Genomic DNA, 27,287 nt, shown 5'->3' with positions numbered 1-27,287 from the left:
AAGTTCTCCAAAGGAGTCTAATATGCAAGAAGTTTTGAGACATGCAGGATCAGACCAATCTTACAAGCAAGACTCTGGGCAGTAGAATAGGGAACCTCTAGCCCCACCCCCTTCCTTGGGCCTCATGCTCCCACATAGCTTCACATCCCCAAAACAGAAATTGAAAGACCCAATACAGAGGGCTTAGGAATATGCCACTCCAATCCAAATAGTAAAACCACTGCCATAAATAAGTTGCTGCCAGGGAATATTGTCCCAAAGCACTGAAGGAACCTGCTCTGAGGCTTGCGGGACCCCCGGTGGATCTCAGTATCTTTCTCAGAAGAAAAAGAATAAAACACTCATTTTGGGGAGCAGCAAATACATCCATTTCAGACAGTGTTAAATTAAAAACAGAGGACAAGGGCAATTTAATTCACATTTTGTGTGGGCTTATACATTAGTAGTGTCCTAGAAATGCATCCTGTATTTCTGCTCATGAAAACAGGGAAGCAAATTTTTTTTTGCAACATTATTTCATTCCCTGTCCCTTCTGATAGATATCAGTACCTGAATACAGAGTGTACTTATTTGGCCTGTATTTTAATGAGTAATTTAATTTGATGAGTCAGAGTTTTGGTTTTTGCAGCCAAGAAATATGATCAGTGTGCATCCATAATTCTTTTTAATCTTAGAAATCACTGTTGTTTCCATGGAATCAGTTAAATTGATAAATATTAAATCTGACTTCTACTTGTACACATGGAGGCAAAATGGCAGAAAAAGAAGATTAGTGGTGATAGAGTGATTTTGTGCCAAACAAAATATTTATACTGAAAGATCACAATCCTGGCCCTACCTGCCTCTTGCCACCCTCTCCCCAACCACCACCGCCATATGACTTTAAGTGGGACCAGCGTGTTACCTAAAATTGCACTTAGAAGATGATTTATCAGTCAAATAGAAACTAGTGGTCGCTGAGAGAAATTCAATTTTGAAGCCCTCTTTTGTTGAGGAAAACTGCTAATGTAAATATGTGAAGCTAGGAAGGAAAAGATCAAAGGCACACAAAGGAGGCTGGAGGCTGGAGAAGGAGATCATTAGAGTGTTCAGTAATGCCATGGAATGATTCATGCTTGCCTAGAGGTACCAAGAGCTTCCTGGAGGCTGCTAATACCACCTCAGAACCTTGGTAGTAGTCAATGCTATATTGATCAAGAAGGAATTAAAAACAAAATCAAACAAAGGAAGGTTTGATACACAAGTGAACTTTCAAAAAAAGTCTCATAAACAGAAGAATCTTCAGAAGAGGCAAAACTGTTGAACAGTGCAAAATTTTTCATTGATTCTTTCATTTCGTTCAGCAAATATTTGTTGGATGTTACATGTCAGGCACTGTTTTCAACTCTAGGGACACAACTGCTTTTCATCAGTATTGACAGACTTTCATCTCAAGAGATGATCCAGAGTCAGGAAAAGATTTTTCCTCTAGTACATTTCATTTCCCTTGGCCTCAGTAGGACTTCCTGCTAAGTCAACTATTACTCTGATTTGGCTCTACAAATTTTCTGCAAGATGGCGCTTGTTACAGAAAGGGGAGCATGTGTATAATGCTGCAGCTGATGGTAAAAGAATGTGGACCAGCACCCAAGACAGCTGATATTAAGTATACAGGAAAAAGTAGCAGCAGTGTTAGCATGCACTCTGTAATGTATCAAGTTAAAGTAATCATTTTAGGATTGCAATGTATTCTTCTAGAACCCAAAGCAAGCCATCCCTGTAGTGCATGCCTCTGAGGGGTACTGAAGAGGATATTCTACTTGATGTCAGCATCAAATACAAGGAGGGTCAATCTCAGAGGGAAGCACTTGCTGAAATCAATCTTAAACAATGACATTTAGACAGAGCCAGCTTCTAAGATGACAGCGAAGAAATAATTGCTACAAAAAGAAATGTATAGATTAAGGGGATTCCCCTAAATGACCTGTAGCTGAAGAAGCCCACTATTTGAAGTTATCTTGCTCATTAGTTTACTTCTGCATTATCTCTCTACTCCCTGCTTCCTCCATACAGGCAGGTGCCTTGTCTTATTCATGAATACTTAGTTCAAGTTGCCTGATACAAATTTTATCAAGTATGTTATGACTGATAAGAAAAACTGAAGATGTAGGTGATACAAACCTGGAAAAGACATTAGACTCCACATCCTAAAGTTCCCAACTTAGTGGAATGACCAGCTGAACCGAAAAGGTGACATTTAAGAGGTATAAAGATGAAATCTATCATTCGAGCTGCAATTACCACCTGCACAAGGGCAGGATGGGGGAGACTTGGTTTAACAGGAACACCTATAAAACACTTAGGGGATTTAGGTGGCAATAAACTCAGTATCACGTCAACAGTATGAAAAGCAAATGTCCAACATCATTACTAGAAGTGAGTTTCCCATTACAGTCAACTGATTCTGAACAAGGATGACAAGACAATTCAAGAATTGTCTTTTTAACATCATTTAATTTTTTAAATGATGCTGCAATAAGTGGATAACTCCACGCAAAGGAATGAAGTTAAACCCCTACTTCAGGCTGGGTGTGGTGGCTCACGCCTGTAATCTCAGCACTTTGGGAGGCAAGGCAGGTGAATCACCTGAGGCCAGGAGTTGGAGACCGGCCTGACCAAAATGGTGAAACCCCATCTCTACTGAAAATCCAAAAAAATTAGCCGGGTATGGTGGTAGGTGCCTGTAATCCCAGCTACTCGGGAGGCTGAGGCAGGAGAATCCCTTGAACTCAGGAGGTGGACGTTGCAGTGAGCTGAGGTCTCGCCATTGCACTCCAGCCTGGGCAACAAGAGGAAAATTCTATCTCAAAAAACCAAACCAAAACAAACAAAAAAACAAAAAACCCTACTTCAGCCTCTACAAAAATTAACTCAAAATGGATTAAAGACCTAATTTCTTTTTTTTTCTTTTCCCTTTTTTTTTTTTGAGATAGAGTTTTGCTCTTGTTGCCCAAGCTGGAGTGCAATGGCGTGATCTCAGCTCACTGCAACCTCCGCCTGCCGGATTCAAGCAATTCACCTGCCTCAGCCTCTCGAGTAGCTGGGATTACAGGCATGCGCCACCATGCCTGGCCAATTTTGTATTTTCAGTGGAGATGGGGTTTCTCCATGTTGGTCAGGCTGGTCTCAAACTCCCAATCTCAGGTGACCCACCCACCTCCAACTCCCAAAGTGCTGGGATTATAGGCGTGAGCCACCGTGCCCAGCCTAAAGACCTAAATTTAAGATGTAAACTATGAAACTCTTAGAAGAAAATATAGGAGTAAATTTCATGACCTTGGATTTGGCAATGGTTTCTTAGATATGACGCCAAAAGCACAAGTGACAAAAGAGTAAATAGATAAATTGGACTTCATAAAAACTAAAGACTTTAGTGCTACAAAGAACGCTATCAAGAAAGTAAAACGATAGCCCAAAGAATGAGAGAAAGTATTTGCAAATCATACATAAGGATATAGTATCTAGAATATGTAAAAGCTCTTACCACTCAATAATAAAAAGACAACCAAATTTTAAAATGGGCAAAGAAGAGGGGATGCAGGGGGCACTTGTTAAAGGATACAAATTACAGCTAGATGGAATAAGTTCTAGTTCTATAGCACTGTGGGATGACTCTAGTTAACATTAATATATAGTTCAAATAGCTAGAAGGAGGATATTGAATGTTTCAGCACAAAGAAATGATACATGTTTGAGATGATGGACATGCTAATTACCCTGATCTGATCACTGTATATTGTGTATCAAATCATCACTGTGTATCCCATATATACAATTATTATGTGTCAATTTTTTAAAGTAAAAATGTTGAAAAAATGGGCAAGGGACTTGTGTAGGCGTTTTTCCATGGAAGATATACAAATGGAAAATAAGCACACATAAAAAGATGCTCGGCATCTTAAGTTATAAGGACAATGCAAATCCAAATGACTTCATACCCACTATGTTGGCTGTGAAAAAAAAAAAAAAAAAAAAAGATGTACAATAGCAAGTGTCAGAGAGGATGTGGAGGAACTGAAACTCTTGTGCATTGCCAGTGGAATTGTAACAGTGTGCAGTCACTGTTTAATCTCAAAAGGTTAAACAGGGAGTTACCATATGTCCCATCAATTCCACTCTTAAGTATATACCCAAGAGAACTGAAAATACATGTCCACACAAAACCTCATATGTGAATATTCATAAAAGCATTATTCATTATTCCAAAAATTTAGAAACAACCCAAATGTCCATCAGCTGATGAATGGATAAACAGAATGTGACACACCCATAAAACAGATATTATTTAGCAATATGAGAAATGAAGTACTGATACATGCTACAACAGAGATCAACCTTGAAAACATGGTTAAGTGAAAGAAAGCAATGCCAGAATGTTACATGTTGTATGAGTTCATTTATATAAACTATCTAGAATAGGCAAATCTATTGAGACTGAAGCATCCTAGTCCTTCCAGTGTCAGTGACGTTTCTGTTGAAGAGGAATCAGAATTGCTCTCTGTCATCCTGAAACACTGTACTACATAAGGAAAAGACTGAAGTTGCTTCAACCTTCTAAGCATTGAATTGTCTGAAAGAAGAGGCTCCCTCCAGGGATGATGAGTTCCTCACTGTGAAAGCAAAATGCAGTGTTCATCTAGGGAGGATGCAGTGGAAGGTGTCAATGGCTTCAGGTGACAGGTTGGTCTAGCTGACCCTGAGATCGTTTTTCTAACAGTGGATTCTATCATTTAATCCCGGGAAACGCTTCTGGGTTGTAACTGATCACTCAGATCTCATATGCCTTAAACTTGGTGATACTTTTTTTTAATTCATTACCTCGCATTTTCCCACATTAAAACACACCAACATTCTATCTATTTAGTATAATCTTAAAATATCTTCTGAAATCTATCCTCATCAGTTAAGAGGTCAGGATCATCAGCAGATCCAGACATTTTCCTGTGCCCTGCTCCAACACGTTTATAAAATGATCCTAAGCAGCAGTTCTACAGGAACTCAGTTGTTGACATGTCTCTGGGGAGACGTGCCCATTCATTTCCACTTCCCCCCCATCTCTAAACTGGTTATTTATGAAAGGTTCCTTCAATTTCATGCTAATTCCCTTTTTTAAAAAATAGTCTATAAGATTGAGCCTGTCTTTGTCTGGTGTATATTGCTGTAACAGAATACCTGGATATTTACAAACAATAGAATTTTATTTGGCTTACAGTTTTGGAGGCTGGGAAGTCCAAGATGGAGGGGCTGTATCTGGTGAGGGCCTTGTGCTGTGTCATAAAGTGCCAGAAAGTATCACCTGGTTAGAGAATACACAAGACAGGAAGGGAATAGGGCTGAACTCATCCTTTGTATCAGGAACCCACTTCTGGGATAACTAATCCACTCTCACAATAACAGCATTAATCCATTCCTGAGGGCTGAGCCCTCATGACCCAATCACCTCTTAGAGGTCCTACCTCCCAACATTGTTGCATTGGGAATTAAGTTTCCAACACTTGGACTTTGTGGGGAGCAAATTCGAACCATAGTGGAGCATTTATTAAAGGCAATTTTAAAGACTAAAGAGATCACCTTCAAGGTACAATTCACAATTTGAATTGCTTTGGGTGTTGTTTGTGGTCTGTCCTGCTAGATACTATAGTTATGCATCCATAGGGGTGGGGTGCTGTGAGCCGTTACCTTCACTGCTTCCCCTTTACCCACATGCATATTTATATCCTCAAAATTGTAAGAGATGAATCAGGCATAATTTGCTTTTATGGAAGTCATGTAGTTCACTTAGTGTTTTGCGGCCCCACCCTTTCAATTTCTCCAGCATATAAAGTAAAAAATCTGAGCCTCAGTAGTTGATAGTTTCTCCTGTCCCCTGGAAAACCTTATAAAACAATCACACTGGTGTTCTGCCTTTTATCACAGGACCTTTAAAGACAGGTTATGTATTTTGAGCTCCACAGGTACTCCCTCGAGTTTCTTTAAAGCAGTGAGTCTTTAACCTGCTGGAGGTTATGGATCAATTTCAAAGAATCTGTCAAACCACTGAAATAATATACAAATTTTTTTTTGCATGTATCTATACATTTTCCTTTCCTGATACAGAGTTTACCCCTGACCTCCCATTTATAGTGGGTTTGTCTATTCTTAGTGGATGTGACAAAAACATCACTAACCCCAGTATCCATGAAACTGCTACCATTTGCCACTATTGACGCCTCTTGCCACTGCTGCTACTATCAGAATCATCACTGCCATTGGGACTGTTGTCAGTGTCCATTTTCCCTGTGACTACTTAGCTATAGCCTCTGATATCTGTCACTGGAAGGCTAGAATATACAGAACTGTTGAACCAATTATGGCTGGAAGTACAGTAGGAACCACCATAGGAGGGTGTCAGCAAGCACTATGTTAGCCTAGGCCTGAGATTCATGTGCCTATTTGCAGTGCCACAGTATACCCCAAGCTCACCCAGGTGGGCCTCCTGCTGCCAAGCTGGCCTCCAGCTTTTGGTATTCCTGTATGCCAGAAGAATTAGCCCTGTACTAAACTGCACCTCACATGTCTGGTACCCGCTCTGCTTGCCTAATTCTTGCCAACCTCCCTCCCCAGTATACTGGGTAAAAACATTGTCTTATTCAACCTAAGAAAGCTGATTGCAAACAAATATAAAATAAAAACAAAAAACCACAGTCTTAGTCTGCTTAGGCTACTATAACAAAATATCAGACTTGTGGCTTAAACAACAGATATTTATTTCTCCCAGTTCTGGAGGCGGGGAAGTCCACGATCAAGGTCCTGGCAGATTCAGTTTTTGGTTGAAAGTCCTCTTCCTGGTTTGCACATAGCCACCTTTTGCTGTGGCCTCACACGGTAGAGAGAGGAGGCTCTGGTGTCTCGTCCTCTTATAAGACACAAATGCTATCCTGGGGGCTCTACCCTCATGACCTCATCGAAACCTAACTACCTCCCAAAGACTTCATCTCCAAATACTATCATGTCGAGGAGTAGCCTCAACATGTGAATCTTGGGGAGATGTAATCACTGTCATAACGCATACGTACTGTTGTGCCCAACTGCCTGGGTGGAAATCCAAACCCCACCACTTACTTCACTTTACCTCTCTGTGGCTGTTTCCTCATCCCTAAAAAAATGGAGAGAGTAATATTGACCTCATAGACTTATGAGGAGTAACTGAGTTAATGAATATACAGGCTGAACAGTGGTTGACAAATGGGAAATGCTGCATGAATGTTTACTATTGTGATTTATTTAAAGAGGTTGATTATACCCTGGGTTTGACCTGGTAGGACCGTAACCTAAACAAGTTAATAAGAGTAACTCTTGAGCAAATATTGGACTGGCTCTCAAACAGTTCTGGAAGACAGGAGATAGGAAGTCACCCCAGAGGCTTTATTTAACCTGACCATCTTTTTCCCCTTTACCATAACGGCAAGTGCCACCCGGCTGGGTAGGAAAAGCACATAAGCAGACAACTGGTCCTCAGGGAAGCTGGCAAAGATGTCTAGCCCAGGGATTTTGGAGCTTTGTTTGTAAGATACGAGATCCTAGGGACAAAACTACATAATCACCAAAAGGAAATAGCACTCATGGAGGAGATGGAAGTGCACCCCTGAGATCTTACAAGCAAAGCTGCTGCTGTGGGGAGCATGGTGGTAGACAGCCTCCTGCTGCTGCTGCTGCTGCTGCTGCTGCTGCAGATCCATGGCAGCCACCGAGGCCATCCTCCCTGGGGCTCCTCCTCTCCAAGGTCCTAGCACAGTAGAGCAGGCTATTCTGCCTGACACAGACTCCTGTAATGGGCAACCTTTCCTCAGGATGCCCCATTGCCTTGGGCTGACACTTTCTTAGAACTGCTCCAAAGTTCTTCCCACCCAATCCTTCCTTTCTCCCAGGGGTTAAACCTGCCTGGTGGTCTGGCTGGGTCTCCCTGCCTTCTCCGGCTGTCACCCCACCATCCTTCATAGGCACCTTCCCCAATAAGTCCTTTATAGAACTGATCCTGTCTTGGTGTCTGCTTCTTGGAAGAGTCAAACTGACATGCCATTACTGTTTTTTTTTTTTTTTTTTTTTTGAGATGGAGTGTCACACTGTTGCCCAGGCTGGAGTGCAGTGGTGCCATTTCGGCTCATTGCAAGCTCCACCTCCCAGGTTCACGCCATTCTCCTGCCTCAGCCTTCCGAGTAGTGAGGACTACAGGTGCCTGCCACCACGCCTGGCTAATTTTTTGTATTTTTAGTAAAAACGGGCTTTCACCGTGTTAGCCAGGATAGTCTTGATCTCCTGACCTCGTGATCTGCCTGCTTTGGCCTCTCAAAGTGCTGGGATTACAGACGTGAGCCACCACGCCTGGCCTGAACTTTTGGAAGTTTTTCCTACTTACACAGGAAATCAGGTGCTTATTTCTGTCTGTGGTAGATGAACCTTCATAGAAATAACATACCAAGTAGGAAAAGAAACGTTAATGTTAGTGATGTGTCATATTGGGAATGCTTTTTTCTATATATTTTTATAATAATTTTTAGTTGGCTCACTTTCCCATCAAATTTTAAGTAAATTCCAGTTCTGTAGTCTATGTGCTTGCTAACTCTTTATCATAAGCTCATGGGTTTGCTTGAAATATGTGAAAAGTTGATTTTAATCAGCCTTCCTAATAATTCAAAACTAAAAAAAAAAAAAAAGAAAGAAGACAGATAGCCACTGAGCTCTTGACTAACAGAGGCCTATTAGTATTTGAAATATTTAGAACTTCATAATAGTGTAGAACTGGAAGATAGATTGAATAATTCCAACATAGTTGAATCAACATGCTATTACAGTAAGGTTGCCTATAAACTGCTGCTACACAAGTATGACAACCTAAATGAGCTAAAAGTTATTAGCAGAGGTGGAAATTATGATTTATACCTGATAGCTATGCAGTCATTTTTAGCATTGCTTTCCACATTAAATATCGATTCCAGCATCCTAGGCTTATAAGCCATGTATATTGTTTTCAGGAGAAATGTTAAATAGTAGCTGCAATGCTTTGCCTTCTCTGGACTGTGGAGTCCACTTGGCTTTTGCCTAAGCCCTGTTTGGCATTACTAACCTGTATTCATCCACCTCCTATTACAGGAAACTGGATATGCCCTGGCCAGTAGCCACCCAGCCATGTTACTGATCTGCTGTTATGCCCAGTGGTAACCTTTGCATTGTGTTTCTAGCTGTATCAGATTCTTCTGCTTATTCCTTTGGGGAAGTCATGTTCCTTGGGCACGGAGTATACACATCTATATGTGCAATTGTCCAGCCTGTGGATATTCAGTAAATAGATTTGATTTCATACTGCTTAGATAGTTCTATTATGAACAAATGTTTTAAATGATAGAATTACCATTTTCTAGGGACAGGATACCTATATTGAAAGTTCAAATTGATCAATCATCAAATAAAAGCTTTATGAACTGACAGAAACATATATTGGTAACACAATTAAAATATAAATAAAAGGTCACAGGAAATAGAGCCAGTAATGTTATGTGTGTATGAGAATCCTCCAGAGGGCAACATAGGTGCTTCCACCCATTTCCCCAAATTTGGACATTCCAAGTGTCTTATGGAGAGCATTGACAAGCTTTGGAGCAAGGAATTCTGCCTAAGCAATACTTTGTACATGGTAGGTATTACTGAATTGAGGCCTGCTTGAATTATATTATTGAAGATTATCTTCAATAATATACACACCCTAGAAAAGAGAACCATTATCTGGCTCATTGATTGAAACAATCGAATTTAAATGAGGACAAACCGGTTCACTTCTGGCCTGTGAAACAAAAGATAAATAGTATTTGAATTAGCACAAATACAGGCTGAACCATATGAAATTGCCATTTTTATAGACAAAAAGATTAATGAAGACTCACAATTTCATATGGTTCAACCTAATAACATAGAACAGGTGTCAGTATAGAGATTAGAGTTTGAGTATATGAATTGAATTGAAATTTAATTATTCAAAACATTTTACGTATATTATAAGAATACTATTTAAAGAAAACCCACAGAGATCCTTTTGAAAGTAAAACACTCTTTTTTAAATGAGTAGTCAGCCTATAATCCATATATTTTGTTCTCATTAACGTAGACCCACCCCTATATATAAAGGAAATACTTTTCATTATAACATAATTTTAGATGTGTGACCTAAAAGGAATTGCTCTTAGCTCACATATATTTCAATTATAGGAAATTACATGTTTGTCTTAAATTAAAAACAAAGTGATAGGGATGATCATGAAACAGCATTAGTCTGTAGTATAAAGACCCCATTGCGCCTCTGAAGAAGACAGGCCCGGCTGACTGGCCAAATACTGTTAGAAAGTTACCAAAGTCTCCATGTATATAAAATGGCGGAGTGACATCAACCCACAGTGGCAGTTTAAAATAGTGTATACATGTCATGAATGCTCAATAAATATTAGCTATTAGGAGAAAGAAGAAGCAATTTTTTTAAAAAGATGACAATTTTTTTTCTCTTTGAAACTAAATCTGGAACTTAAGCAGCTTAAAAGGGGATTGATTCAGTGGTCTATGTCACACATCAGTTTGTCCGCCTCTTCACAGTGTAAGACAGTGGAGGTATCAGCCCTGTCCCAGGTGTATCCAGAAGTGGCTGAAATCTGCAAGCAGGTCCCAAACAGACTGAAGGTGAAATAAACCAAAATTTAAAAGTTATAATGAAAAACTCTGAATAACTCTCAGCCTAAAGCATCTCAGCAAATTAGCCCACTTGGCTTGAGCCTTTCATTTCTCTGCCCAAGTAGAGCAGCTACTCCTGAAGGGCAAGGCCATTACCCTGAGCCCAGGCCCCACTGCCTTTGCAGCACACAAGCAGGGATGGCTCCACAGCTGCTCTCTGAGGGGAGACACATTCTCCCCTTGCTCCTGGGGAACCCAATAGGGGTGGCTCTGTTAGGAATGATGTGAATCTTCTCTCTTGGAAAAAACAAAAGTAAAATAGCTACAACTGTCACTTCTAGCCCATGTTTCAGTCTGTTGCCAACATAATAATGATACTATTTCAGGTAAGAGAAGCAGCAGAAATAAGAAGTGTGGTCTTTTTAAATCTGTTTTTTCTTTAAAAAAAAAAAAAAATGAAAAAAATCACCTTATTTTTCTTGCATTGTCAAATAAGAAAATACTGGATTTGTTTTCTCCCAACTGCTCTCATGATATAACTGTTATCACCATGAAAATGTAGCTGGAAGTTCTTTACATTATTGGGGCTCAAGTGGATTTGAGGCTCCAAGCAATAACATACTTAACCCCATCAGTAAGACTGGAGTGACTCAAAGTGGACACAGACGTAAGAGTGAGAGGTACAATTTTGATTAGTTTTCTTCTTGAGAATAATCGTGACATTTATCAGGCAGACCATTAACCTGAGAATGTCCCAAATGACACAGGGCACTTCAACCCCATTAGCCTGGGCCCTGCCACCCCTGCACATACGACAGGCTCTGCTGGATGAGGTGCTCCCCAGGACCCCAGGAGTGACTGGTTGACAGCCTGCACAGACAGCAGCCCAGCTAAATGCACCGCAGCCAGCAGCTTCCTGAAACAATCAAGAGCCCTTTCCAGAGTTTGATAACCTTTCTTTGGCCATGACTGAAAAGCAAGCTCATACTTAGTGGGGTACAGAGAAGCAAGCAAGGACTTTGCCATCCCAGGGAGCTAGAAGAAAGAGGCTGGCTGCCCTGGGCAGGAGACAGGGTCTGGGGCACAGCCACCTCCCACTCCCTCATCTCCTCCTCCATGCACAGAGCACACACAAGTCCACACAGAGGCACTGACCCACACAGACACGGAGACCAACACACACACACACACGCACAGATACATATACAGATACAGGACTGAGATACACACACAGACACACACACAGGACACCAACCCACATAGATAGAAACACAGAAATACACATATACACACACAGAGGACCCAGACACACATAGCTGTGCACACAGATAGAGACACACACCCAGAACATCAACCCACATGAACACAAACACAGACAGACACACATACACAAAGGACCAAGACACACACATACACACAAGGCCCATACACACAGCTATGCAGAGACACACACCCAGGACACCAACCCACACAGACATAGACAGATATATACACACCCATACACAGACACACAAAACACACACTATCCATATAAATTCAGGAATTTGCTGTGTTCCCTCTGGTCTTTTTTCATCACATGCAGCCTCAGTGGCAGTCCCAGAAGGGAGCTCTGAGAATTCAGGGGTAAACACTCAGGCTCTCCCACTGCACTCCCACAACACACTTCTGACACCAAATGTGTGGGAGTTTCCCCCATACATCAAACAAGCAACCAGTTCTACAGGAGAGTGTCCTCCAGTTCAAATGTGACACTGTCTACCTGAAGAAGTGTCAGTCCCACAAGAATTCCCCGCTTGTGATGCCAATCCCAAGCCCCAGCTTGTTTCAGATTGTTTTACTGTGCTTCTGACCACTGGCTATAAATCAGGGTTCCCAGGACACCCTCCTCGGGTTTGATTAATTTGCTAGAGGTGCTCACAGAAGTCAGAGAAACTGACTTACATTTACCAGTTTATTATGAAGATTATTATAAAGGATACAGATGAGGAGATGTGTAGGGCACAGCTTGGGGGAAGGCGTGTGGCGTTTCTCTGCCCTTCTTGTGCTCACCACCCCCTGGGAACCTCCACATGTCCCACTGTCTGGAAGCTCTCCAAACCCTGTCCTTTTGGGTTTTATGGAGGCTTTGTATGTAGGCATGATTTGTTAAATCATTGGCCACTGGTGATCAGCCCTTTCCCCCTACCACCCCCAGAGGTTGGGGTGGCGGACGGTGCCTGAAAATCCCACCCTCTAATCCTGCCTTGGTCTTTCCTGTGACCAGCACCATCCAGAAGCGACCTAGAAGCTGCCAGCCACCAGTCGTCTCATTAGCGCACAAAAAGACACCTATCACTGGAGATTCCAAGGATTTTAGGAGTTATACAGCAGGAAACAGGGATGGAGGAAAACAAACTATCTGTTTCACAATATCACATGCACACAGAGGGCTTTCTGTTAGTTTAAGACTGGCCTTGTGACTCCTGGGAGAAAATGTTGGCTGCAATCAAAAGCGCTAAACCTACAAAGCAAAAAGGCCATCAAGGAATGTTGGAGATGCCTCCCTGAGCTGTGCTTTGCAGCCTGCTCACATCAAGAAGTCCAGCTAATCACACAGAATTGTTTTCAGGGGATTTGAAACTTATTATTTAATAATGTTATTGCTGACATTCTAGAGTTCACTGATGTGTCTATGAGCTTTTGTGAATATAGAAGAATTATCACAGACACTGGAACAAAATCTATTTTGCCTAGATAAGCCAACAATTTTTAGGGCCAGTAAAAAGAAAAAAAAATCCTATGAATGATTTATTTAATACTTGAATTTGTGAGGAATTGTCTTCCACAAGAGGAAACAAATAAATCACCAGGTCTAACAAGATGAGAGAGAGTGAGCAGAGGACAACTGCAGAAGTTTTTTAGATACATGTTCTGTGCTTCCCCCTGCCACTCCTCCAGGACTGTCACCATCCTTACTTAATGCTAATTTGTCCACAAAACCTTGATTATGAACTTACCCCAAGGCTGGGCATAGCGGCTCATGCCTGTAATCCCAGCACTTCGGGAGGCTGAAGCAGGAGGATCACTTGAGTCCAGGAGTTCGAGACCAGCCTGGGCAACATAGTGAGACCCCCCCGTCTCTATAATAGTGAGACTCCCAGCCACTCAGGAGGCTGAGACAGAAGGATCATTTGAGCCCTGGAGGGGGAAGCTACAGTGAGCCATGAGCACACCACTGCACGCCAGGCTGGGTGACAGAGCAAGACCCTGCCTCAACAAACAAAAACAAAACTTACCCTAAGCAAGGGTTTGTGCTAGAAGTTGGGAATAAAAAGATGCAAAACTAAGCCCTGATCTTCGCAGTGGGGAGGTGGAGGGAGCACATGCAGTCCAATAGCACAGCAGTCAGTACCTCTGGCCCTCGGCAGGTGGAAGGCGGCTTCCAGGAGCGGGATGGAGATGAGTACTAAGGGTGAGTAGAAGCAGGCCAGCGCAGGAAGAGAAGAAAGCTTGTTCCAAGCAGAGGGCACAGCTTATTCACAGGTATGGAGAGGAGAAAGTGAGTCTTCTCACGGAGAATTTTCATGAGTTGGAAGAGCTGCCCCTCAGAGGACTTGTCATGATGGGACCAAGCTTTCCAACCTCAGCTGAGCCTCAGTTGTTGCTTGATAGACTTTTGGTGTCCTGCTCCATTTTCTCTCCCAGTACTCATAACAGCAATTCCAAACCTTCAGCACGGCAATGTCCTCTCCACTCTCCACAGAGAAACTTACCTGCTTCTGAGGAGAAGCCTCCAGAGAGAAGCATCGACTTCCCCAGCCCCACACCTACAAGTGTGCTTGCACCCAGCCCATCTTTGTTCTCCTCACTCCGGGTAGAAGGGGTGGTTGTTCCTCCTTTTGTCTAAAGCTACTTCCATTGCAGCTCAGGACCCTCGTCATGCTGCCCCAGTAAAGACCTTGTCCATTCCTCATCCCTTCTTTCCTGTATCTTCAACCTCTTCATCCCTAGTAGCTCCTTCCTATCAGCATTTCAATATGCTAGAGTTCCTTTCATCTGAAGAACAGACAGGAAAACTCTCTAACTTCTCAAAGAACCACATTTCCCTTCCCTTCATGGCCAAGTGTCTTTAAGAGTCCTCTACAATGACTGTCTCTCATTTCTCAACCTCCCAGTTTCCATCCACCCTGCAACCCACAGCAGTCCACTTCCACTCCTGCTAGAGTCTCCACCTACTTCCTTGCTGCTAAGTTCAAGGGAATTAAGTCAAATTCCCTGTCTGTCCTCATCTGGCTTGATCTCTACATCACTTAATGCTGTTAACCTGTTCTTCCTGAAATTCTCTTCCCTCTTGTATCTGTAATCACTTGACTCCTCTCCTCATTTCTTTCCTACCTCTGTGTCTGGTCCTGTTTGGTCCCTTTCATGTAAGTGGGGAGAAAACAGAAGCCTATTAATAGAGAAGGGCCAGTGGGAACAGGAGAGAGGAGGTCTTGTTGAAGGAGGATAAAGACAGCACAGGTAGAGGCAGTGGCTTCAAAAAGCAAAATACCATGCTAACCTCCCTCTGAGACTGAAGCAAGAAGGTAAGAAAGGCAGAATGTGACAAAGGCCATGCCTAGAGGCCTCAATTCTCTGTATAATCTAGAAGGAAAGGGCGTCTGCTGCTTGGGTTGGCAGGAGCTGAGCCTTGCAGAGAGATGTGAAGATAAGGCAGAATCCTGGCTAGAAGCAGGCAAGTGTGGTGAGCGAAGGCAGGTGAAGGGCCTGCTGAGGTCATGTGCAGGTAGGGTGCGTGCCGAGGATGGATCCGGCTGGCAGAGTCATTCGCTGTTTCCCATCAGCACTGAACACCCTGGGGTGGGACAGTAAAGAACAGCCCAGGAGGATTCAGCCAGGGTTTGGTTCTTCTGGGCCAGTGGAGCAGAAGGCTTGCAAGGCCAGGGATTCAGGGATGCTGGTGAAGGGAGCACCCCGCTGAGCCACCAGTGGACCTGGCGGAAGGGAAGCAGTAGCCAGAAGTAAGCTATTCTAGGTCAGAAGTACTAGCCTCTACTGCCTGGGAGAAAAGGAGAAATCCAGAGACTGGCTGTCCCTGGGACATAGAGGAGCAGATGCAGTGACAGAGAGTGGAGCTAGACAGAAAAGGGGAGGGGGGAGTTGAAGTGGGGCGATGGCAGGTGACCGCCAAAATCCAGGTATGTGTTCATGCTGTGTTCTTGTTTAAATTCATATTATGGAAGTTTCAAATCTATACAGATATAGAGAGAGTGGTCTGATGATTCCCTCAGTGCCCATTCCCTGGCTTCAACAGTTGTCAACATTTTGTCCATCTTACTTCATCTAATCATCCCCAACTCACACTTTTGAGGAAGGGGTTATGGAAGGCTGCAGTATATTCACGCAAATCCAAGATTTCATATTATTTCACCTATAAATACTTAAATAGGTAAAATTCAGGTTTTTAACCTGAGAGTGGTTCACTGAAATAACGGTTTTAGGTAAAAGAGGAGGAGGATAATAATAACTATTGAGTGTTTAGTATATGTCAGATATTTTACACATCTTATTTAACTCTTCCAAACCCTCTAAGGTCTGTATTATTGTCATTCCCATTTTACATATGAGGAATCAGAAGTTTTGTGAAGCTGCAAGATTTGGCTAAAAGCACTTAGCTAATAAATGGAGGTTTTGGGGATTAAACTGCAGTCTGTCAGACTGCAACGTCTTTTCTCTCCAACTCAGCACTCTGCTGAATGTTGGCTGGGGGCGGTGGGTTAAGGAGACAAAAGTTATGAAATTAGGATATTGGCTATCTTCAGTACATCTCCTAGGATCATAATTCCAAGCAAGGTAAAAAATAAAGGCTATAATTTATGTGCCAGAGTGTTTTATGAATATTAGGGGAGAGAGGTCCTGACAGGAAGGTCGATGCCTGAAATAGAAAAGAGAGAACAAGATAAGTGCATTGCCTGTGCCTCAAAGAACCAGGAGCTTTTGCATGTGGGTGAAGGGGGATGGTCTCCTAAGGGAGGCAGATGAAAGGCCCACACCCCACCTGACCTCACTGGGGGTAAAAGGATCAGTAACTCCAGTGGAAAGGAGGAGTGACCTACCAGGGAGAGTCTGGGTGTGGTAAAAGGGGAGAGGGCGAGGTCACGCGAGGGTCAATTTGCAGTGGAACACAGGGGTCCAGTGGGCAGAGTGAGTGGGGAGAGAAGTTGTAGAGGGTTCATGAGGCAAGAACAGAAAGCGGTAGAAAGAGGGACAGGAGGGAGTCTTTTCAAAGTTTAATGGAAATTAAAGCAACTGCCTAGCTTCATGCTACTTAAAGTGTGGACAGTGGGGCCAGTGCCAGTCTGCAAGCTCTTTGTTAGTCGTTGGGCCAGGTACAGAAATGAAGAGGAAGGGGTGTAGAAATTTTCCACAGGCCATAGTTTTTTTGTATAGTATGGATCCATGACATATTAAAAATGTCTTAAAAATGACCCTTCACCACAGATGGCTTCAGATGTACTGGTATATATTGCCTTATGTATTATGATGTATTCACTCTAATTTTTCCATCTTGTTCGATCCAGGCCACTGAACACTTTATTGCAATAGGCAGCTTTCTAATCTTCCCTTTGATTTTTTTTCTTTTTCCATCAATTTTGATGAATACTGACTTCCCTATAGTCTTAAAAGAAATAGAAGCTAAAATTAATTGGGAAGAGTTAACATTTACCACTTTTTCTACAAGATTTCTTTAAAATGGAAATGAAGTTCTGTGCTTTATCATATTTAATAGTTACTGAATCCAGTTTTCCAAACTCTTAGTAAAAGCTTTCTCAAAATTCCAAGATTGGGGATGATTATGCCTTTCCAGTAAAAGATTTTATTTTCAGATATTATTCCTCATTTTAAGAATATTACAAGTTTTTAAAAGTGACTGAACTTGGTCTAGACAGCAGATTTCAATAGTTGCTAAGGAACTAGATTAGTGCTAATCTAAGGAATATATTATTCATTTTTACTTCCATTTGTTACTACAGCACTTTAATTGCCGATAAATGTCTTTTATGGCTCTCCAAGGTGTAAAATATCTCTCCCTTAGCTAGTCACGGGAGACAGTGTTTATATGCATCCTCCAAGCAGGCAGTATTCAGGCACGAAGTGGCTCAAAAGAAGGAAAAGGCTTCTTGCAGCACAAACAATAGCTGGGTTTGTAAGCACAGGCCATAGCTGAGCGCTCAAGGACAGACCAGCCACACCCACCCATGCATGAGACCTGGCCGGGCTGCCTCTGCTGATGCTGTGCACTGCGCTGATTGCCTCTTCGTGTAGTAGATGATGTCATTCTGCAACCTGCTGCCACAGTCATCAGACAATCAATTCCTCAGATAAAAGATTGGTTGTCAAACCCAAGAAACTCATTTTCCACACGGCAGCCAAAATGAGCTTTTTGAAAAGCTAATCTGATAGCATCACCCCAACCTTACCCAACCTCTCCCAACCCCACTGCGCTTGAAACACTTCAGTGCTTCCCAGGGCCTTTAAGATAAGGATAAAGCCCTTATAGAGCATGGAACTCTCTCCCTGGACTGCCCCTCCCAAGCACACTGCACTTCGTGTTCAGTCTTCCCTTTCCTTTTAAAAGGAAGTCTTGCCCTGGCTCTTCCACTGCCCAAAAGCTCTTCCATCCTCTGAGGCAACACCCATACTCACTTCCAGTCTCAGCCCTGTTCTCCCGTTAGCTAGAAGTACCTAGGTTGGTCCTCATCCAATCAATAGTACTCTTCCTGGCATTTATCACATTTGTAAGTTTACATTTATTTGTGTGTGTGTTTGATTAAGGTCTAGTTCTCTAATAGACCAGAGCTGAAGAGGATAGAAACTGTTCATTTTTAAAAAGACTGTTAATTCTCCTATCTAGCACAGCCCCTAGCACATAGTGCTCCAAGAGTGAGTACTGAAAGCATAAACTCTTAGACATGGAATCCAAACAAGCACTCTAGGCTTTTCTATTTGTGGACAGTCTGGCCAAGACTCATTATGTAATGAGCAGTGTCTTTGCCAAAGCACCGACTGGAAACTCTAGTGAGGGACCAGCAGCTGCTTCTCCATGAGCCAGTTGCCAGCTCTTACAGAGTTATAGCAGTCTTTTCATTATCAAAAATAATATACCTGCCTTACAAAAAGAAAATCCACAACTGCTAGTGCTGGTGCTGAACAAGAAAAGCAAGTGAAGTCATCTAATGCTCTCCTCCCTCATGGGAGACATACACTATGGGTGTAGTCGGGAATTGGAAGGTTAGTAAGAGCTGACATAACATGAATTCTGACTGTGGCTGAAGCTCATGCTGGTGCTCATGTACTTTCTCATTTAACCCTCTCAACAAGTCTATGTTTATCCTCCTTTTACAGATAAGGAAACAGGGAGTTTAAGTAATTTGCCCAAGGTCACACAGGTAGCAATGCAGAGAGTGGATCTGAAGCCACATTATCTAACTCATTCTGGAGCCTACACTCTTAGTCATTACTCTTGCTGCCTCTCCTGGAGAGGTCCAGAACATAGCCTCAGCAGAAATCCAGGAAGGTCCATACTCATAGACTGAATAGTATCTCTGCATGGAGGGGCAGTGTCCCTTTTAATGTAATACGGTTGAAATGAGACTTTACTCCACTAAAAACAGCTGAACAGCCTGCCTTCCATTTCCTCACTTTCCTGACATTTCCCATTTTCACTCATTTCTTAAATACAGATTGATTACCTCACTCCCGGGTTCATGAATGTTCCGTCGATTCACTTTGCTTATAGGAATATAACAAACCACTCAGCCTGGCACACACACCCCCATGGTCTGGCTCAGGCTCTGCCCCCATTTCCACCACATCCCTCACGTAGGACCCTTGAGTGGTCTCCCAGCAAGCCCAGGGCTCACCGGCTTCCTTGATGTGTTTCTCCCGTCTTGAAATCCTGTTCATCCGCAGAGGCCAGATCGGCTTCAGGAACAAATCGTGTATAGAGTGACAACGAATACTTCTATCACAGGTTGAGCATCTCTCATTCCAAAATCTGAAATCTGAAGCACTCCAAAGCCCAAAACTTTTTGAGCACCAACATGACACCACAAGTGGAAAAGTCCACACCTGACCTCGTGCAGCAAGTCACAGTCATACAACACACAGTTTGTTCAGCGTCCCCTAGGGTAAAATAAACTTACCTTGGGATATGTGGGTAAGGTGTATATGAAACGTAAATCAATTTTGTGTTTAGACTTGCGTCCCATCCCCAATATCTTACATTATATATATGCAGATATTTCAAAATCAAAGAAATCTGGCCAGGCGCATTGGCTCACGCCTGTAATCCCAGCACTTTGGGAAGCTGAGGGAGGTGGATCACCTGAGGTCAGGAGTTTGAGACCAGCGTGGTCAACATGGTGAAACCCCATCTCTACTGAAAATACAAAAATCAGCTGGGGGTGGTGGCACATGCCTGTAATCCCAGCTACTCTGGAGGGTGAAGCAGAAGAATCGCTTGAACCCGGGAGATGGAGGTTGCAGTGAGGCAAGATAACATCACTGCACTCCAGCCTGGGTGACAGAGCACAAGACTCTATCTCAAAAAAAAAAAAAAAAAAAAAAAAAGTCTGAAATCCAAAAAAAATCTGAAATCCAAAACTTCTGGTCTCAAACATTCTGGATAAGGAGTACTCAACCTGTATTTTTAAATAATTCCTAATTTAAGTCCCATAGTATTCAAATCTGGCTGGAGGAAAGATTAATTAAAAAGGTAAAAGCCTTTAGTAAACATGATTCTTAAGGTTTTCAATTGTAGATTGAGATTCACAGTAGGAGAGAATATTTAATATCACCTCTAGTGGTTTGTTTTTTCTCAACAACTCTAAATCTACTAGAAGGGCCTTGCAGCAGTTTTCTCAAAGTGTAACAAATTCTGCTTTGTATATCATCTCTTTGTGTTTAATTACAAGGATTTGAATTTACCAGTTAATCAGTAATTAGATAGTAGTTTACCAAAAGAAATTAAACAAAGATAAAAACAAAAACACAACTTAGCACAAGCCATATCATCTGGTAATGTTTCATGTAGCATGATTAAAATATTCCCTGAGAAATACAGGTAACTGAGTCATTAGTGATGTATTCCTTTTACTTTGTTGTGGTTGTTAGTGATTTCCAGTGCCAGCAGGAAACTTAAAGGAAATCCAAATCCAAAAACTCTCTGATTATACTAATTATTCCTTTTTTCATTCTTCATTGTAAATCTCTTTATGATGCTCAATAATTATTTTGAAATGTGGTAGATTTTTGCAATGCAAAATGTATATTTTACAATGATGCATTCTGTATTGTCATATTTTAAAAAACACATAAATCAGTATTTGAGTTAATTATCAATTAGACCTCTAAAGCAAAATGTTCACCTTAGGTGTGGAAAATCAAAAGAGATACAAAGCAGATTGAGAGAGGGGTGAAAAGGTCCCTGAAACCAAGATGTAGAAGAGGGAAAAAGGTTGTTTAGCAAGTCATTGTAGGAACCCGGGGAGGGGCGAGGGGACCCTCTCCTTACCAAATCATGTCATCCTGCTGTACCAGGTGCATGGGCCTCCTATCCTGGTTTTTAAACCTTTGTTAGTAAGGGAATAAAAGCAGACTGGCTGTTGGAAAGAGAAGTCAGCAGCCCTCCTAATTCAGTCTTGGAAGAGGTGTGGGCAGCAGCCAGCTCAGGTGTCCCCCACTCTGGGTGATCCTGGAGCTGGGCTCTGGGAAGGGCAGATAGTTGGAGGAGCCCCAAGGTAGATTAGTGGATATGCAGCAAGCCCCAATTTATCCCTTCTGTGACCAGCATTACATGGGGAGATTGAGCCAACAAAACACTCAGAATTACCTGAAGGTGCTTTGCATTCTTTCCCTGGTGCGATTTCAAGAGGCTTTTGTCTGTTTAAGAAAATGGCTTTACCTTTACTCCCAAGTACAGGGATCTTGTAAACTGTGAATACTGTAAAATCTGTAAATGGTATGCCAAATGAATGAACAGTTTTTTCCCCTAAGTGTATGAGGTTGTCTTGAAAACTTCTGTATGGAGTGAATTTCACTGTACTCGTTTTTCTTTTTTTTTTTTCTTTGAGACGTAGTCTCGCTCTGTCCCCCAGGCTGGAGTGCAGTGGCCGGATCTCAGCTCACTGCAAGCTCCGCCTCCCGGGTTTACGCCATTCTCCTGCCTCAGCCTCCCTAGTAGCTGGGTAGGCGCCTGCCACCTCGCCCGGCGAGTTTTTTTGTATTTTTTTAGTAGAGACGGGGTTTCACCATGTTAGCCAGGATGGTCTCGATCTCCTGACCTCGTGATCCGCCCGTCTCGGTATCCCAAAGTGCTGGGATTACAGGCTTGAGCCACCCGTGACCGGCTACTGTGCACTCTTAAGCTTGCTTTACAGAAGTATTTTAATAGTCATCTCTGAAACAAGTAATTTGTCTTTTGATAGAACAATTTGCTAAGGTGCGTAAGGTGCATAAGGAGCATAAGGTGCTTTGAGAAGAATTATTGAAGAAAATTTCAAAGATTTCAGTCTCTTGGTACCTTCGATTGAAAGAATAGGCTCTGTTTAATAATTTAGTATCATGGGTGGACTTCAGAGAGCCAAACTGTAACAATTTTTGTAACTTCGTGATGAAATTAATTGAGCAGCCCCCCCCCCCCCATAATTGGGAACTATTTGTTTTTTTCTCCAGTTTAAGAATTTATCTTCCCACTGTTTTGTGAAGCAGTGCTATGAAGTTTCTATCTCTAAGAGTTCATTGCTTTTACAAATCAGGTAGCACACCTGTGAATGAAAGCCACATTTGCCAAAGTGACAATTCATTTGTGGATATGGCTTATTAATCCTCTGTTGGGCTTCTTCAGCTATTCTCTAATTTGAAAATGTTCATCTCTCAAGAGGTGGTACAATTTATTTGATTTCATCGTACAACACAAACTTTTGCCTCTCAATTTTACCTCCTTTATTGAAATAGTCTTAAAAGAGTTGACTCCAGTCACCATGATCATAATCTTATGAACCTTTATTCAGGGTTAACTGGCCAAAATTAATGAACCAGAGCAACCTCTTCATCTCAGTGAATGATTGCCATTGGCTCTTCACTTTAACAACATGGTAACTATTCCCATGACCTACTCTTTTTATAGTAAGTAGTTTTTAAAAATTTTTTTTAAAGCTCGGGAGCTCAAACACCCCTAGTTGATTTCTTCTCCAGGCTCTCCCTTCTCAGTAAATGGCTCTAGTTAGTGCTCCAGCCAACACCTGACAGCCCTCCTCGCTCCCTTTTGCTCATCTCCCACGTCCAAGTGCATCAGCCAGTCTTGCTGGGTCTCCAGCCACTGTCCCCACCCTAGTCCAAGCTCTCCTGGACTCCCAGCAGTCATCTCCTAAGTAGCCTCCCTACTTCTATTCTACCTTCCCTAAAATCCATTCTCCATATAGCAGCTCAGCTAATTAATTATATTATAGATATTCATCATATTACTTCACTAGGCCTGCTTAAAGCTTCCCAGGGACTTTCCGTTTCACTTAGAATAAAATCAAAACACCTTCCATGGCCACCGGACCCCATCTGACCAGCTCTGCACTGCTCTCCCCTTCTCACACGGTAGGATCAACCTTTAAACATTCCTGCACATTCCCACTGCCATGCCTTTCCACAGGCTGCTGCCTCAGCTTGGGGTGCACTTCCCTGCCCCTCAGGACAGACTCTCCCCCACCTTCACAGTTCACCTCAGATGTCACCGCCTCAGAGAAACATCTGGCCACCTTACATGCAGCCCCCACAGGCAGGCACTGTCACGTTAGCCTGTGTATTCACTTCATAGCCCTTGTCACTGTCAGAAATGATTTTGTTCTTTCTAGCTTGTTTGTTTACTGATAAGTGTGTTGCTTCCTGCCATCCTCTAGGCTCCATGAAAGCAAGAACTTTGTCTACCGTTCACCTCATATCACTCATGGCTGGAACAGGGTCTAGCCCACAGCACACTCTCAATGAACAGTTGTTAGATGAAGTATGGGTGATGGAATCCTTGTCTTCCTAATACTGTATGACTTTGAAACACTTCACTTCATGGACTTCAGCTTCCTCATCTGTAAAATAAAGCTAACAGAGCATCGGTTGTTCATGGGGATAAGTTAATAGAGTAAACGTGTGACAGCATATGGCACCTTGTGTGGCCAACAGCAGATGCAGAGTGAACAGTCACCAATGTCCCTTCCTGTTTTACAGGAAATCTTCAGAGGAACTAGACATGGACAAGGTGACAGCAGCAATGGTACTAACCAGCTTGTCGACTAGCCCTTTGGTTCGAAGTCCTCCCGTGCGGCCAAACGGTAAGCCCAGGATATGGGGCTTAGGGAAGGGCCCCTTGACACCAAAAGCAGGGCCTCTCTTTGAGGCATCTCATTCCTTCAAATGCTATGAACCACTGACCCTCACCCATTAGCAGGAAGCAAAGGGAAACATGGAAGAAATCGAGGGCCCCAGAGCTGTCAGCTTCCTCTTCATCTTCCCAGGGAGCCCACTGCTTCTCGTTCACCCATCCCTCCATTCAACTCACTTTTATTGAGCTCCTTTATTTTCTGCCTTGCTAGGACATGTCTTTGCAGTACTTGTGTCCCTTTTTTCCCCAGGTAAATGAAGATTGAGCTAATGAATTATTTTCCCTAGCATTATTTCTGTTTGACTGGGGAGGCAGTTGGATCAAAGAACTCTGAGATTATTTTTTAAAAACATTATCTCAGACTCCTTATATAGATATTATCTATAGATAATAGAATTATCTAGTCCATTCGTTTATTCCATACACATTTATCAGGTACCATGCTAGATGAATTGAATACCTCATTGAAAAAGTATCCACACTCCTAGGTAGTGTACTGTCTCTTTGGGGAAGAAAGACCATCAATCATAGCCATATGAATGGCTAGCATTTATTGAGCATTACTATGTGTCAGTAAACAAGAACTATACTTGCCTTATCTCCTGTAATTCCCACAGCAATTCTATGAGCTATTATTATCACTAGTTTACAGATGAGTAAACTAAGGCTCATAGGGATTAACTGGCAGAACTGAAATTCTCCATGTCTTTTTGATTCCAGATTTATTCTCTTAATCATGATATGATTTTGTCTCATATAATCCAACACAATAAATAAGGAGGTCAGGCAGTAGGAGGTGAAGTTGGAGAGACTGGCAGACCTTTCAGGAGGGGTCATTTATGCCTGGCTAGGAGTTTGGACTTTATGCTGAGGCTATGGGAGCACCATTAAAGTGATTCTAGCACTGCAAAGTTATGATTAGGTTTATCAACCAAAAGGAAAAGAAAAGACCTTGGTCGTCACAGTGGAGGTGAATAGGACATAATCAAGAAATGTGAAGAATGCAGAATCAAGAGTATTTGGTGCTGGACAGAGAGAGTGAGCAGGAGAGTGGGTCAAGGATGACTTCCAGGCAGTTGGTGTGCTTCAGCAAGGGGAGGACATTCACTGGGGTAGGTGAAAAACACACAGGAAGAGATGTATTGGCAAATGTTTGGTTCAAGAGCTGAAGTTGCTGAAGAAGACAATAGGAAACATGTTTAATAGGCAGTGCCTGAGGATCATTCAAGGGACAACATCTGGTAGAGATTTGGGTATATCTTGGGAGAGAGATCTGGGCTGAAGGTACAGAATTAGAAGGCAACATTTTGAAGCCATGAGAGTAGATGAGGTGACCACGAGAGAGTTACGTAAAAGCAAAGTGAGAAGAGAAGATGGCTAAGGAGGGAAGCAGTGAAGCTCACCATCATGCAAGGAATTGGCAGTGGGAAAAGCACCCAGGAAGACCCTGATGGGTGACCAGATAGGTAGAGGAAGACCAGGAGAGTGTGGTTTCATGAAAACCAAGGGAAAAACATGTTTTAAGGAGAAGTATCTGATGCTTCAGAAGGTCATGCATTAAAAAGACTGAATATTGCATCAAGAAGGTGGTTACTGGTGGCTTTGTCAAGAGCACTCCCTATGGAAGAAAGCCAGATTGCAGATTGTAGTTCACTGAAATGTAATTGCACTGAGACCACTGAAAGAGACTTCTGATCAGTGAAAACCTCTCAAAAACCAGTGTGGTCAATTATGAGATTGAGATATGGTTCACACCCAATTTGGTTTTAGGTGTGAGGTGTTAAAATAAATTCGTTGAACATATATTCAATCCTTACCAAAACTTACTCCAACCCCATTATAAGGGGGAAAGAATGATCAAGATGCTAGGAGTTCAAATTAATGTCATGAATCAGTATTGCCCAGCAACATCATGATTCACCCAGCTGGGATAACACCTCTTCTTTTTTTTTTTTTTGAGATGGAGTCTTGCTCCGTCACCCAGGCTGGAGTGCAGTGGCACTATCTTGGCTCACTGCAACCTCTACCTCCTGGGTTCAAGCTATTGTCATGCCTCAGTCTCCCAAGTAGCTGAGATTACTGGCATGTGCCACCACACCCAGCTAATTTTTGTATTTTTAGTAGGGTTTCACCATGTTGGCCAGGCTAGTGCCGAACTCCTGACATCAGGTGATCCGCCTGCCTCGGCCTCCCAAAGTGCTGGGATTACAGGCAGGAGCCACCTCAACGAGCCGACACCTCCTCTTTACGTAGCACCAGATGAGTTGTTCTTGAAATGGGCCTGACTACTCCCATTCAGTGACCTGACTGCTCTTCTAGGGGTCTCTAGCAAATAGGTATTTGGATTTACCTTTCTCACTTTGGCAATGCTAAAAAAAGATTATAGTAAAGGCAAAACTATAGCCAGGTGTGGTAGCACATGCCTGTAGTCCTGGCCCAAGACTTTGGGGTTGCATTGAGCTATGATGGTGCCACTGCACTTCAGCCTGGGTGACAGAGCAAGACTCCAACTCTAAAAAATAAAAAATAAGAAAACCCTGGAAGGCCGGGCACGGTGGCTCAAGCCTGTAATGCCAGCACTTTGGGAGGCCGAGACGGGCGGATCACGAGGTCAGGAGATCGAGACCATCCTGGCTAACATGGTGAAACCCCGTCTCTACTAAAAAATACAAAAAACTAGCCGGGCGAGGTGGCGGGCGCCTGTAGTCCCAGCTACTCGGGAGGCTGAGGCAGGAGAATGGCGTAAACCCGGGAGGCAGAGCTTGCAGTGAGCTGAGATCCGGCCACTGCACTCCAGCCCGGGCGACAGAGCAAGACTCTGTCTCAAAAAAAAAAAGAAAAAGAAAAGAAAACCCTGGAAAACCCCCCCAAAACATATTCTAAGAAAAAGGAATTGCAGAATGTCATGGAATCCTTAGAGGAAAAAAAAAGTGTATTTTAAAGTAATCATTATTTTTACCATTGGCTTCTTTTCTAAATCGAGAACATTTTTAGTGTTCCTTTGTACTTAAAGGTCAGAATTAAAATAAACCTTTTGGTTCTTCAATGCAAACTTTTGTTAGCATAGTAATAAAGTAATTCAGTGCTCATTTATGGTTTAAAAAATAACGACTCAACTAATAACCCCAAATTGTCTGCTGTCTCTCAT

The 27,287-nt window shown here is 42.6% G+C and overlaps 1 protein-coding gene across 2 annotated transcripts in view; it reads left to right on the top strand.

The window, feature by feature from the left end:
* Positions 1 to 27,287, top strand: part of ZNF704 (zinc finger protein 704) — a 248,598-nt gene that overhangs the window by 167,627 nt on the left and 53,684 nt on the right. For both annotated transcript variants that reach the window (XR_003309605.1, XM_026455058.1), the window contains exon 3: positions 23,986 to 24,089. Coding sequence is in view for 1 of the 2 variants with exons in the window: in XM_026455058.1 (XP_026310843.1) it covers positions 23,986 to 24,089 (104 nt within the window). In the remaining variant the exon portion in view is untranslated. The remainder of the gene's footprint in view (positions 1 to 23,985; positions 24,090 to 27,287) is intronic.

Source organism: Piliocolobus tephrosceles, chromosome 7 (assembly GCF_002776525.5).
Source record: "Piliocolobus tephrosceles isolate RC106 chromosome 7, ASM277652v3, whole genome shotgun sequence".
Taxonomy (NCBI): Eukaryota; Metazoa; Chordata; class Mammalia; order Primates; family Cercopithecidae; genus Piliocolobus; species Piliocolobus tephrosceles.
This window is presented reverse-complemented; position numbering and strand designations above follow the sequence as displayed.